The sequence below is a fragment of the Bos javanicus genome, chromosome 1, assembly GCF_032452875.1.
Source record: "Bos javanicus breed banteng chromosome 1, ARS-OSU_banteng_1.0, whole genome shotgun sequence".
In the NCBI taxonomy this organism is placed as follows: Eukaryota; Metazoa; Chordata; class Mammalia; order Artiodactyla; family Bovidae; genus Bos; species Bos javanicus.
This window is the reverse complement of record NC_083868.1, coordinates 109,375,336-109,390,112: the sequence shown is the minus strand read 5'-3', so window position 1 is coordinate 109,390,112 and position 14,777 is coordinate 109,375,336. Positions and strand designations below refer to the sequence as shown.

Here is a 14,777-nt window from a genome sequence, read left to right as displayed (position 1 = left end):
GAAGAACAAGCATCACAGTACTCAGGCAGGTCATAATAAGAGATTCCATATGAAATGTAAAAACTACCTTGAATAAATTATCCATAAGTTAACACTCTCATTAGAATGACATATTTATTATTTCTGGCTTTGTGACATTTCTTTAATGCACTTTGACTAACTGTTCTAACAGCATGTTAAGAAACCATTGCAGGCCTCCCCCCACCTTGGAATTAGCAGACTTTATTTACATTTGAACTAAAATGATTTAAAAATAATATAACATTAAAAACAATCACGCATTTCCCAATGTAGAATAATAATACCATTTTCTTCTGCCCAGAAACATTTAATTAAAGCAGGATATAACTTTAGTAATTATTTTTGCACAGAATGACTCTAAAATTAATAGTCAATTGTAAGACTGTTCAAAAATTGGGAGACTGACAATCAAAACAACCTTAAATGCTTTGTTTGTGTGATGAAAAGGAGTGATCCTTTAATTCCCTCACACACATTAAACTGATTTCACAGACTTTCTGTGCTGGTGTTTAACATAGTCAAGCGCTTGAGGTTACATAAAATAAACAATCTTGAGATCTGATTGCAAATGTTTGCAATTTATGATGTAAACTGAATTTGTGAAAAAATAACAGTATCCCATGTGACTGAAGCCAAAAAGGCATTTTTCAGAAATCAAAATAGTTCCGAAATTTGAGTATTGTATTATGCTAAAGTATTACCATCTGAGGATCTAAAAAGTTATGAATCTGGGGAAAAACTCAAAATAGATATTTATCAGTTCAGCTTCAAGCTAAGGCCTCGGATCTCACTGGGCCTCCTGTATTATAGGGTCTTTAACACTAATGATGTTTTGAGTAAGCTCTTTTAATTCAGTTTTCCTTAATCAGGGATTTTATAGCTTGAGAAGTCTTTGCACATCCTTAAGATCTGGGGGACAACTGCGGGAAATTTTAATTATTTATTACGATTATTATTGAGTTTGGACCAAAACGACACACATTGGGCATACTTTATAGTGAAGCTTTCTTCGATCCCTTTCTCAGAGTGGCTTGGAAACACGGGGTTGGGAACTCGGGGTTCACACATCCAGGCGTTTGGGACGCGGCGCTCCGCAAAGCGGGCTCTACGCGAGCCCCAGTAAGAAGCTGGACTCCCGAGGGACCAACCCCGATGGGAAAGGAAAGGTGGCCTCAGTACCCGTTGAGTCTCGGGAGAGCGGACGCTAGAGGAGCGCGAGGACGCCGCCGGCGCCCCTGACGCAGGTCCCACAGGCCGCGCCAGGCTCGGGCACCGCCGACGGGGCAGAGAAACTTTGACCTTGCTTTTTCTCGCCCACCCGGGCTGCGTCCGCGGGCTCCTCGGCCAGCCGCGCTCCCTCGAGGACCCAATCCCGCGGGCTCGGCACCAAGCCCACCCGGCGCCGGCGGCCCGAAACGTTCCAGCCGACTTAGGCCCCGCTGCAGCGCTCCTTCGCTGGTGCCCGGCGCCCCGCCGGCCTGGGCCCGGACGCAGCGCCTCGTTTGACCTCAGGCTCCCGGAGCTAGCTGTAGGGATCGGCCAGGCCCCGGATGGGACCGCCAACCCCTGGCCCCAAGTTCTCCCGTGACCTCCGACCTCCCTCGAAGTGCCTCGGGAAGCGTCCGAGCCCGCGTTGGTGGCTGGATTAGGGTTGGAGTGTGGAGCCTGCCCGTTTGGACCCTGGACTCCGGAGGCGACGGGAGCTCGCCGGAGGCCACCAGCCCAGGCTGGCGGCGCGGCGGCTTCAAAGCTCATCCCGCCCCCAAGCAGATGTTTATTATGAAAACTAGGGACGCTTGTCAAGTAGAAGACCCGCAAGGCCTGAGCGCTGAATACGGCCCAAGTCCTGTTCAGTGGTCTTTGAAGGCTAAAAGATAAACATTATCACCCACGTCTACGCAGAGTAACAGCTTTGAGTGCGAGCTCAACCCGGGAGAGGGCTGGGGGCGGGCGGCAGGAGCACCACCCGAGGACGCGGGGCTTTGTCGCAGGGAGGACCTCCTCTATGCGTCCTCCATCCCCAAGAGGGGGCCCCAGGGGACACACGGGAAACCCTCAATTTTGTTGAAGGGTGTCCCTTATCCCAAGAGCCCGAGTGAGAAGGGAAGAGAAGGTCCTCTCCCTGGTCTTCACGGTCCCTATCTACCTCCAAATAGGCAATGCCTCCGGGCTTAAGTAGGTGAGATTTCTTCTGGGAGAGGGGACGGATGAGGGCTCCTCGGTACCCTACAAACGGCTAGAACCCGGCTTTTTCTAAATACGATCCTAGCTGCTACCTTTTCATAAATTTAACGAACGAAGACTCTATTTGGGCCAAAGAGCTACCGCCGCCCCCGCCCCGCTTCGCGGCTCTTATCCTACTTCCAGACCGCCACCGACTCCGGGGGAGGGTCGGCGACCTGGGACTGAGTGTTTTGTAACAATTAACCCAGGTGGATTTCGCACCGCGTGACCACGCTTTCCTTCCTTCCCAAAATGTTCCCTAAATGAACTTGAAGGGTGAAAGTGCAGCAAAATGAAGAACAAGAGTCCGTTTTAGGGAAGGAGATTATTCTATTCTGTTATTTTACATAGTATCTGTTCCTTTATTGATTTAGTGTAAAATCAATCCGTTTTCTTCATTGGGTGGATAAAATGGGGCAGGAGAGGGGGATTTTCGCTCAGCGCTACAGACAGCCACGAGAGTCATCATTCTCACCGCCCCTTGATTGCCACGTAGGAGCAAAGGCAAGCTCTTTTCCAAGCTGGTATAGTCAAGAGAGATAACATACTCATCAAAAAGGAAGAAGGAAAGACTATCCTGGATAGTTTAATAGCAACAGGAGTAAAGATGACGCGAACCCCATCAAATGAAACAATACTATTTTCATTCAATTGATCGCAAAGTGTCTTCAATTAATAACTTGGCACTTATTTAAAAGGTTTAACAGAGGTGAGACCAAAACATTTTGTACCGACAACACGTCATGAAATAACAGCATCTTCTTTTGTTTAAAATAACTTAATACACTAGAAAAAATATGGCAAATATAAATAATTTTGTTTTCATGGAGAACAAATAGTTACAAAGCTCAACTGCATACCAAAGTTCAGCTAAAAGAGCTTTTCCTCTTTCTTGTAAATTAGAAGGGATTAAAAAAAAAAAAAACTAAGGAGACTTTTTAAAGAATTGGGATACAGATTGCTCAGTCCAGGGTACCCCAGTTTAAATAGCTACATGAATTGAGACAAACAAAAAAATTATTTGAATATACACCTTTGTGAGATAAAATGCAAATGTTGAAAGTCAACCATTAGTTCACACATTATAGCCAAAATAAACTTTGCTCGTGTGTATCAACATATTTTACACAAACTTAGTGCCGGTATCTAGCTGGGTGTTGTTTAAAGTGAGTGTGATGGGACTGAGAGGGGGAAATAAAGCACGGTCCTCAAATAGGACTTAAGGAAATCTGCAAGAGGGAATACAAGAATAAGGGGAGAGGGGGACTAACACTGACCGCCCACTGTGTATCAGGCACCACGTGAGGCGCTGTACTTTAATATTTCTCTTTTCTTTTCCCCACATTTTCTACTTGCCTCTGTCGTCTTGGGACAATCAGAGTGTAACTTTTTTGCCCTTCAAACTTTTTTCTTTGTCCCAAGATTAAAGATGGGACTAAAAATATATAGCTAGAAATATATATCAATTTTCAGATGCTTTGGGTATTGTTTTTCATACCGAAAATGAAAATGCAGTTAAGTGCTAGTGAGTAAAGCGGGAGAGGTGGGGAGACACCGTCAATGGAATACAAGTAACATGCAAACCGGGACTTTACTGTCAGCAGTCTGGACAGTTCTGCCATAACAATTTCTCAGAGAAATCATTGTGGTTATCATTTTTGTATTAATATCACTTTTTTATCTCCTTGTTTTTATACTGTCTTCCCTCTTCTTGCTCTTCCATACGTGGTGGTTTTTAACTCAAAGCATCTGATTCAACGTAAAAGGAGGCCCGCCTCTCTTATCAAATTTCTTGTATTAAAGTGAACTTCGCAGAAAAAGGTCAGTTTCAAAACCTGTGAACTTCCCAGCTGCGTACTTTTTTTCATCTTAATTCTTTAAATAAGTATACCTCTTCCTTCAGTTTTGCTTTCTTAGCCCATTAAAAAACAACAACAACAACAACAAAAAATTACACTTTAAGTTGGTGACTCCCGCCCAATTATCTCGAGATTTGTCCCGGTTATTTTTCCATATTTTTTAATGTACAAAATACTTAAAATTTTTTTTTTTTTTTTTATTCCTTGGTTCTCCGATTTCAGCTTCTGCTGAATAGCAATAAGTTCCCTTTCTCTTTTTCTCTCTGGTTTGTCTTTTCTACAGTTTCCCCCTCATTTTTTACTAACAAGATTTTTATTTCTACGCAAAAGTCCATCGTTGCAGTTTTACCGTGAGCCACACTTCACTGTCCCAGCACTCTTCAGACTTCCCAAACCCATCCCTACAAAGCCAAATTCTAGGCCCCTAGACAGGTGAATGGTCAGGAGCCACGAAGCTGGTGCCCTTCTTGGGATCCCGGGTGCTGCCCTCCGAGTCCGGGATGCAGAAGGGGGCAAGGGGCCATCGGTGGGGCAGAAAGAGGCTCGGATTCCAAGGTCCGGGGCAGGTAACAGAGAAGCAGCGGGGCTCGGAGGGCATGCAGGCTGCGCGCCGTGCTGCACGCGCGACCCTGGCGCTGGCGTTGAAGTCACAGACCCAGGGCGGCCGCGTGCTTTTTGGCTTTCAGTCTGAGATCCGCGATGCTGGAGTTCTTGCTGGTAGTCTTGGCGGCAGCAGCTGCAGCCACGACGGAGGCGGCAGATGCTGAGTCTGCGGCCAGCGTGGCGAGCGGCAGTCCGAAGGGCGGCGCCGGGAACATCATGTAGGGCGCGTGCGCGGCCAGGTGCGGGTGCAGGTGGTGGTGCGCGTGCGCCACGGCGCTGTCCAGCTGCAGCTGCGCCTGAACCTGAAAGGACAAGGGCGTCACGTTGCAATGACTATCCTAGGGTGACAACAGAATAGAAACAGAGCATTAACGGCGTCCAGCTTAGCTTGGGGAAGGCTGGGGCAGGGGACGGGAAAGGGACGTTTAGCTGACCTCAGTTTGTTACTGAATCTGGGATACTCCAGTGCCCCTGAGTATTCTGCAGCTCACTCAGAGTGGCTTATCCCCCTGAGTCCCAGTGACTCCCATCTGCAGTGATTGTGGCAGCCCCCTTAGGAGCTGGGCTGGTCAGAGGGCAACAATGCTATTGTGCTAATACCTCACTCCCCTCAAAATAACAATGTATATTGGACAGATGATGGGTGAGTGTCCTTACCCTCTTCTCTTGGTGCTGCCATACACCTCTTAACCCACTAGTAAAGTACCAATAAGCAAACTACAAAACTTTTAAAATGTCACTTAGAGAAGTTATTGCATCTTCATCACAACTGGCACACTTGTTAGTACTCCTGAACTTTACTACTATTAAAATTACATTGGGATCTTGTTAAACTGTAGATTCTGATTCAGAAGGTCTAGGTCAGGGTCAGAGAATCTTGCTTTCTAACAATCTCCCAGATGGTACTGATGCTGCAGACTCAGAGATCACCTTCTGAGTAGTAAGGGTCTTCTCTTATGATCCCCCTCTCTCTCCAGCCATTCTCTCCTGCTTCAGATGCCTAGCATCAAGATACTAGAATCCAGTGGTGCCAAGAGAGCTAAGACCTCCCTAACACTAATGCTCAATATATGGGGCACATTCAGGTGTGACTCAGGTCACACTCTTCTGACCAGGGACTGGCAACTGAGAGTTAATTCATGACTTCATAGTCCTATCTAGCAAGGGCCCTGGCCAAGGGTGGGGAATGTCTGATACTGGTTGGGAATGGGTTGCACCCTTAGGCTTGGAGAATGGGGGAGTTCAGAGCCCTGGGATATCCTACTTTTAAAATGTAGTCTTAAAGGTTTCTTTACGGCCAAGAAAGGGTTTGCATTGGCAAGGTGTTCCTGGGAAGACCAATGTTTCCCTCTCTACTAGAGATGAAGGTTTGCAGCTTAAAAAAAAAAAAAATCAAGTCTTAATGGCTAGTATTTTATTTATTTTCTTTGGTCAGAGATATTTAATGTGACTAAGAGGTAGAAAATACCTCAAAAAATATTTACAGAGTTGCCTCAGAAATACCTTAGGACTAACCTTTGTACTGGATCTGACAAAATTTTAAGCAAAAGGCTTTTCCCTTCCTTTCCCCAAGTGCAATCTTTAGTGCATTTTTAAAGGACCAGTTGCTGCCCTCAGGCATTGTTGGTTTCCCGTGAGGACAGAAAGGACTAAGCATATAGGCCTCTGACACTGCTGCTGCTAAGTCACTTCAGTCATGTCCGACTCTGTGTGACCCCACAGATGGCAGCCCAACAGGCTCCCCTGTCCCTTGGATTCTCCAGGCAAGAACACTGGAGTGGGTTGCCATTTCCTGCTCCAATGCATTTAAGTGAAAAGTGAAAGTGAAGTCCCTCAGTCCTGTCCGCCCCTCAGCGACCCCATGGACTGCAGCCTACCAGGCTCCTCCATCCATGGGCTTTTCCAGGCAGGAGTACTGGAGTGGGGTGCCATTACTGTATAGGTTTTTAAATGGGAGTGTGTCCACTATATCATCTGAAAATTGATTCTTTAACTGTACACCCATATTAGAGCTCAGAGAAGGGATGTTCAACAGTTCAAGCAAATATCCAGGTCTTTTTACAGTTAAAAACAGGTTAAAACTGGGCTGTACTTGCCTGCTGAAATGGCATCCTTAAAGCACCTACATTGACATAGGGTGCTACTCTACAAGCTTCAAATTGGCTGGCAGCTCCTATGAGGACGCCTGTGAAAATGGGGAACAAAACAAAATAAAGTGAGGTTAACACATTCAGCACTTTTTCCCGAGGTTTCAAATGGTACCAAATAGAACTATTTCCTTTGGAACTGGACTGGTATCTTCCTAAACTGTTGCCAGAATTAAAATCAATGTAATTTACTCCCAAATTTTAGGACTCTCATTAACTGCCTTCAGGGTAGATTTTTAAATAAGGACCACAGTTATCTTTGAGAAGGTTTTTTTTTTGTCTTCATAATAACAGTATTCCCTAATACTCTTTTTATTTAGAGTATCAAATGTTCTTTGTCTGAGAAGCATACCTTTATGAAGTTGATTTTCTTGCTTTCTACATTTAGCTCTTCGATTTTGAAACCAAACCTAAAATTGGAGGAAAAAAATAAAATCTAGGTTATATGACTCAAAAAATTTTTTTTAAATTTACAGGAGTATGATGAAGAAAGAGTAGTGTTTTGGGCAAGGAATGGAAGATACAGCAAGCAATCTTTGAATTATATACAACAATCTTAATTTCCAAAGTTGAAAACATAAATCAATGACAAAAATAATTTCCTATACTTTTGCAAGATATATTGTTTCTTGATAAATTACTCAAGTTCTGTTTTCATGTTTTCACAATTAGAGTCCCCCAGGCCTAAAACTCGCCCTGATACCTGATACTAAAGTGATAATGGGTTTAGATGTTTGCCCAGTAAGACCTGAGAAAAATGTGCTCATTAAGAGCCTGTAATATTAATTAGCTTCATCTTCAAGAAAAACCAAACACCAAAGCAAATAGTGACTCTGTTTTTTTTTTTTTTTCCTTGGGGGTGGGGAGATAAGAGTGGGGGAAGAGGTAATTAGTGTTATAAAAGCCTCACTACAAAGAAGTTTAGAATTTTTTTCTTCCTCCGAGCAGCACAGTGTAACCTGGTAGCAGAATAATTATGCCATTATCATGATAATCTAATTTGCTTCTATAGAAAAAGTTGCTGAGTGCAGTTATAATCCAGAAGTATGCAGTACGTAGATCAAAATTTAAATAAAAATATGAGAAAAATAAATACCAGCAATAAAGTTCATTATAAGAAAAAAGAGCATTCTGTGCAATGGGACTGGGGTATGAATCATGTAATTCTGGATAATATCTTCTCCCAGATACTACCTTCTTAGGTAAACTTGCCAACTTTTGGAAGCAGTATGGCAGATTTTAAGAAATTCAAACAAAGCTTGCTTTTATACTCCAATAACACAGCATTATGTTCCAATAATACAGCATATTGACTGATTCACAAGTTAATGTTTAAAAACATGAAAGTAAAATACTGCTTCAGAGCTTTTTCCTTGTTTTTGAAAGCAAGTGTCACAGTCAATGTAAATCTTCAAAAATTCTCCTGCCATTTAGTGTAATAGAGGGTAGATTTCATGCCAGGGTGGCATTCTTTGTGTACCTCACATGGCCTGAGGCTTCTTGCCTCTTTTTTCCCCTAGAAGAGTTGGAACTGATATACTAATGCTCACAACTGTAATAATTATCATCATGTCTTTAAGGGGTTTCTAAGCCCCTAGAGATCTCAGTACACAGAGCAAAGTAGGACAGGCTTAAAAAGGAAGGCTCTGCTGTTGATGCTGTGATGACCAAGGCAGCCTATTATTACTTTTCCCCTTTAAGGGGACTGCTCTGTTTTTGTCCTGATCCTATTACAAGATGCGGGGAAGCCCCATAAGAATTGCATAGTTCGCTGCAGATGGTGGTCTCTGTGCCCAGAGACCTAGGGAGTATCTGTTACAGTGATACTTTGTAACAGCTGCAGATGTTCAGGCCTAAAACTGCTCCATGTGTTCAAACAAATAATGACCATCATTTTCTCCTATTTTATTATTTGAGTGGAAATAAAACCTGAAACATTTAAATTCGTTTTCCATAAAACTAAAAGGATATGTATGCATGTATGTATATAATTTTTTTCCCTTAAGTGCTCCCAAAGCCTACTTTTGCTATTAAAGTCACCCCCACAACCAGTAAAGAAAATCTGCTTCAATACTAACTTCACTGAGTGTGGCACTTGCTGGGATCAGACTTTGGAAATGTCAATATTAAGATATGTTGGTTGTTTTAAAATCAAGTTTCTGATTCAGATTTGCTTCCCTGGTTAAGTGAGAGAACAAAGAAAGAGTGACCAAATGCGTTTATTTTCTCTGCTATTTCACACACAGTTTGAGATCGACTGCTAAGGGCAGACTGTAAAATTCTGCACTTAACAGTTGCTAATTTTCTTTATAGTCTGTACATCTATAAACCTAATTGGCATATCCGCCTGGCAAACCTAGATCCCAGAGCAGACCCTCAAGGAAACCCAACTCGGGTGAACAAAATGTTCGTTGTAACTTTTAAAGCATCCAGAAGATAAAACGCTTTCTGTGGGATTTTTTTTAAGGCTTATAAAAGTAGGCCCATTAGGATTAAACCACATTAAAGGCATTGTGAGGAGAGGGGGGTGTGGTTTATAGAAACCCTGGGAGCAAGCCCAGCAAAGCTTTCTTCTCCTGGGAACATATGTTGGTATGGGGTGAAGGGGAGCCCGGGAAGGCTTTAGGACTAAGATCTACTTTGGAAAATAAGACCTCTAGCAAAGACTTTTCTTCCCTTCTCACCTCACTCCAGACACTTGAACCCGCACACTCATCGTGTGTACCTCAAGCGACCAACCCTAGTCATTCCCCCTCCTCCGCTCCCCGCGACCTCCTCACAGCCGGATACCTGCACTCGGGCCTCGGACAGCCCCAGCCGTTGGCTCAGTTCTTCACGCATAAAGGCGTCCGGGTAGTGAGTCTCATCAAAAAGCCTTTCCAGCTCGTTGAGTTGTTCCAGGGTGAAATTGGTCCGACTTCGCCTCTGCTTGATTTTGGTCTGGCCTTCGTCCTCCATCCCCTTTGCATCCTCTTTGCGATCCTTCAGCTCCGGGGACACTGGAGGGGGTACCACGAACAGGGTCATACGCATATGTCCCCGTGCACACACAGCAACACACACACACACACACACACACACAGAGACAAAAAACAACACAGCAAATACCATGAGCAGATTTGTCTCCAGAAGGATGGCGGTTTCTGCCCCCTCCCGGAGTTCCTGTCCAGGCCCTCACCCCGCTGAGAGGATGAGGATCCCGGAGATGCGAAAAGATCAACTGGGGTGGCTGCCCGCGGGCAAGGTGGGCATTCACCTACCCAATCCCTTTCACAACTGCGGCCCCAGTTCACCTTCTCACTGTTCACCCCCACAGTCCCCTGCCCTCCCCCGCAAACACAAACCAATTCCACTCACCCTCTCTCTTGCGTTCACTCTCTCCCACACACGCACAGAAATCAAAAGCGCCGCACCCCGTGGGTCACAGAACGCGATCCCGGCAGAAGAGGGCGGCGAGGCCACGGACTGGGCTCTGACACCGGCCATTCCCGGAGTGCGGACCCCTTCTCAGCCAGCGCTGGCTGCCGCCGGCTCTCCCGTCTTCTCTCAAACTTGCTGGTCTAATTTGGGAACAATTGGGCTGCTGGGTCACAGCTGGAGGACAAGACCCCTGTGCTGCACTGCGCTGGGAGCTACTTCCCTGGGCGCTATGTACAGACCCAGGGCTCGAGCCAAATACCGCGGACGGCCCCTGGACAGCCAGGCAGTCCTTGTCCCCGCTGCCGAATCCCAGTCGCCAGAGCAGAGGCGCCCACGCCATGTTGGCGGCCTGGAGGGCTCGCTGCCCACACCCGAACAGAAGGAGAGAGGCAGAAAACCAGCTTCGGGAGGCCGGCGAAACAGACCGCTGCCTCTGTTCACTCCTTCTCCCTCCCCATTGGAAAGGCGGACTCGACCCTAACCGCTTAAACCCACAGAGATCAACAGGTTCAAGCGGAACATTCGCGATCCGCGGTTTCTATTGGTTGCGCAAAGGCTTTTCATGCATCCAGAAGCTCGGATGTTTAATAAAATATGCATTTTTCTGCTCTAGGTTCGCATACATCCATTGTCACTTTCCTGGCCTTCCTTCTCCTCCTTTTAAAAACAGGAGCTTCGGAAGTGTGAGCATACAGGGACACCAGAAGGATGCGGCTATATATATATAGGCCAAGGGGCACTGATCAGGGGAGCTGGTATCAACGTAAGCGGTCCTCTGGAACCATCATCCTTTGGGCCTGAGTCGAAGACTTGGGTTTTTAAGGTGCCAAAGCTGAGTTTAGAATAATCGAGGCTGTTTGCAGTTCTCCCTAGCCCAGAATCCTGATCAGCATAAGTGTTAAAAATCATTTCTATAAGAGCCAGGCTGCAGAGAAATTAATATTTGCCCTGAGTTTGGAAACCAACAATCCCAAGACTTCATTTGCCCCGGGTTGACTCTAAATTCGCGGTCTGGCCTGCTGGTGTACCCAGGGCCCAGAGCTTGGGACTCAGGCCAGGGAGGTTGCACTGACAGTTATGCCACCACTTTCCATGTTTACTTGGTACCCCGTCTGGGAGAAGACCACTAGAACTCAGCCCGGGTTGGCATTCTAGTTAAGCGTTTCCCGCATATCTATTTCTCAAGAGTTCGTTTTGCGGACATGTGTCCTTCCTCCAGGAAGCAATAGATTATATTATAGCACAAACTCAAGTCAAGTTAATAGGAAAATATTTCCATTTATATTGTAATGAAATTTAAATATGAAAACACACCCTTCAGATTCTGCCAAAGCGGTGAGACGGCTTTATTTCATGCTCACAGTGGAAGCCCCTCAAACTTTGGGGGCTTCAAAGAGAAAGATGTCCACATTTCCAGTTGATTAATAGACTTAATATAATCTCTATTTCGCCCCCAAATTTCCACTTACTGGCCTAAACAAGAACAGACTTTGTTATAAACAACTTAATTGCTTGCTTAAATATGTGATTCTACGCATGTCACATATTTTCTTAATTGGAAAAATATGGCAGCTCACCAGTTACTGCAGGCACCAAGTGCCAAATTAATTTTATTGTTGAACTCCTTTGAATTGGTACAGGATGCTCCACCATCTAGAAAAAGCCTTTTCCAAACACTTTGCTGGCACCAAAGGATTATCCCACCACAAAACCAGAATACTGGATGATGCCGCGCAATAAATATCGGAAAACAAACAAACAAAAAAGGAGCCTAATGCATCTCCCGAAAGAAAACAGCGCACAGCCTGAACCTCAGCCTGCCTTGGCCTCATTCTACCTTCATAGCTCTAAGAAAATGGGAAGTTTTGGTCCCTAAGATTAAGGGATCCACAGTCTTCACGGAGTTGGAGTGGTTCTTAGAGGTAGCTGCGAAACCCGGGACGACTCCAGGGTGAAATCCCAATCAACCTCCGTCTCCGTATCTCTTTCCCCGTTCTCCCTCTTTTTTTCTTCCCTCGGGCCTAGGAAAGGGACTCCAGCAAACTCGGCGCTACATGCTAACTGTAATCCCGCCGCCCGGCCCAGTGACGGCCAGCATCCACTTCGGCAGCCTGGTCCCCAGAACTTCCCCACCCGCCTGCCGGCCGTCCGGCGGGGCCCATTCTCCGGTTGGTGAAAATGCATTTGGGTGGAATGAGAGTAGCGGGAGCATCCGAGAAGGGCGCGCGCAAACCCCACACGCTCCCCCTCCTCCACACACACACACACTCGGACCCCACCCACGACCGTGCACACCACCGGACTCCCACCCCTCCGTCCTCACTCTGGCTTCCAAAGCTGGGGTCCAAGGGCCCTCTCCGCGTCCGCCCCCCTATTCCTCCCCCGTCGGGCCTGGGGATCCTCTCCCGCCCGAGAGGAGTCGGGAAGGCGGGAAGGGGAACCGCGGCCGGGGGTCGGGCCGTTACCCTCGGTGAGCCGCGGGCTGCCCGGCTCCCTGCTTCTCTCGGCGGCGCCCATGTCCAGCTCCCGGACGGGAGAGCGCCCTCCTCCTCCAGCTCCTCCGCCTGCTCCTCCTCCGCCTCCACCTCCTGCGCCTCCGCCTCCTCCGCCTCCTCCGCCGCCGCCGCCTCCGCCGGCCGCCCGGACTGCCGGGCTGCTGCGGTCGTCGCGGCCCGGCTCCGAGCAGCCGCTCGGCTCCTTGGCCCCTCGCAGCGGCCCGCTCTCCAGCACCTCCCGGTACGTTATAGCCTCCTTCTTCTCCTTCACTTTCTGGTCAAAAGACTTCGAGACGAACGCCGTAAGTTCTTCCATCGCCAGAGATGCCCGTCAGCCCCGCGCTCAACCTCTCCCAGCCGAGCAGCCCCGCTCTTTTTTTTCCTTCTTCTTTTTTTACTGCTCCAGCCCCCCCAATAATAACACATCAATGGGGCAGGGGGTGGGGGAGGGGAAGGGGGAGGGGGGAAGAAGAAGAAAAAGAAGAGAAGAAAGAAGAAAGAGGAGAAGTAGAAGGAGAAAAAGAAGTAAGAAGAGGAGGAGGTGGAGGAGGAAGAAGAGGAAGAGGGAAGGGGCGGGGGCCGCCGGAGGGAAATGGGAACCGATGCTTCCCTGCCTGAGCGCGCTTGTTCAGTGTTAAGATCTTTGACAATTCTTCCTGCGGAGAGTTCAGATCTGATAGCGACGCAGCGCTTGAAGTCTCACTATTTATACTTCGCAAAGGCGGCCCCTTGTTCTGAGTAAATTACCTCCCCTCGCAACTCGGAGGGAGCCCCTTCCCGGGAAGCTCCCGCGCCACTACCTGGGGGTGGGGGAGTGGGGGTTGGGAGGTGGTGGGGGTGATAGGGAGAGAGGGAGAAGAGGGAGAGAGAGAGAGAGAAAGAAAGAAAGAGATTGAGATTGATTAAGGCTGGAGTCCAGGATGGCTGGAGCTGGAGTATGAGGACAGAGAAGTGGGACCGGAGGGTGTGGGAAGAAGAGGCAGTCCCAGGCCGTCCGGCTTTTCGGATACCTCGGCCGCCTGCGCTCTTGGCCATTAATTCAGGATTGACAATCCCTAATTAATTTAATTAGGCGTGGATTTTTGCGTTGGTGTCACGACTTACTTAAACACTGGGGAGCTGGACTTATTCCGCCGGGGCGTGGCCAAGAGGAAACTGACAAGTGCGCTGCTCCAGGAGTCAGTAGGGTATCCTGACCTGGCATACGACCCTGCGTCCTCGCCAGGCGTCAGGGTGCAGCGCAACTGCTTGGCTCCGCATTGCTGTCCGGCAGCCCTGCCCTGCCTCAGGACCCCGGGACCCCATTTTCTTATCCTGACCCTGACCCCAGTCGTATATGCCTACTCTTCCCAACGCCGACCCGAAACCTTGTAGCCTGGCATCCTGGCTTCACAACCCTGCCGAGTCAGGGTCTTTTACGATTTCTCAGGCCCGCGCAGCTCCTTTTTAGGGGCTTCCCGGTCCGCGGCCAGAGCTGAGCCTGGATCTTCACCAAGCTCCCCGCCCCAGGGAGTTTGTGAGTCACCCCATTATTCGGGTCCTGGAGACCATGCCGGCTCTACCGACAAACCTCGCTCGAACTGGCTGGTTGGTTTAACACATTTTCCGAGCAGCTGTTCCCTGACAGATTCCATTTTAAAGTGTTTCTTTAGCGCTTGATCAAGGACAGTTTGACTTCGTTCCCTCTATGAGGTCTCAGGACCCTCACCCTTCTCCCTTACTCTTTGCACTGGGACTCCTCCCACAATGAACTAAAGAAACTCTTCTTTAGAATCCCAGAAGCATTCTAATTAATTTCCTAATTTTGAAAAGATCATGATTATTCCTCTTTGATTTTGAAAAAAAATTGATGTTAAGTTTGTGCCCCACCTAATTTCATTTATCGTGGACTATTTTAAAAAATGCTTGCTGGGAGAAAAGTACCCCTCCTCTCCATTTAACGCTACGATTTAAAATGATATCCCCGGACTGTGCTCATGGAAGCTGTTATATGGATGGATACATCTATA

General features: G+C 47.4%; 1 protein-coding gene across 3 annotated transcripts; it reads right to left on the bottom strand.

Moving 5' to 3' along the window:
* Positions 1–2,814: 2,814 nt before the first annotated feature.
* On the bottom strand, positions 2,815–14,743 carry SHOX2 (SHOX homeobox 2). 3 transcript variants are annotated; one of them, XM_061417595.1, is made up of 6 exons: positions 12,739–14,743; positions 12,030–12,110; positions 9,644–9,852; positions 7,206–7,263; positions 6,803–6,891; positions 2,815–5,044 (listed from the first exon to the last, which is right to left on the bottom strand). In XM_061417595.1, the coding sequence occupies exons 1-6, from the start codon at positions 13,082–13,084 to the stop codon at positions 4,751–4,753; spliced, it is 1,077 nt and encodes a 358-aa protein (XP_061273579.1). In that variant the 5' UTR covers positions 13,085–14,743; the 3' UTR covers positions 2,815–4,750. The 3 variants fall into 3 exon arrangements, with proteins under 3 accessions (XP_061273579.1, XP_061273560.1, XP_061273571.1); XM_061417576.1 differs by lacking the exon at positions 12,030–12,110 and having other exon boundaries at positions 12,739–14,739; XM_061417587.1 differs by lacking the exon at positions 12,030–12,110 and having other exon boundaries at positions 2,815–5,008; positions 12,739–14,739.
* Positions 14,744–14,777: the final 34 nt, after the last annotated feature.

Coding starts and splice junctions, on each gene's coding strand:
- SHOX2 (XM_061417595.1), bottom strand. CDS start 13,084: ATGGAAGAACTTACGGCGTTCGTCTCGAAGTCTTTTGACCAGAAAGTG. Junction 7,264..9,643: donor TGTCCGAGGCCCGAGTGCAG/GTATCCGGCTGT, acceptor CTCCAATTTTAG/GTTTGGTTTCAAAATCGAAG. Junction 5,045..6,802: donor TAAGGATGCCATTTCAGCAG/GCAAGTACAGCC, acceptor TTGTCACCCTAG/GATAGTCATTGCAACGTGAC.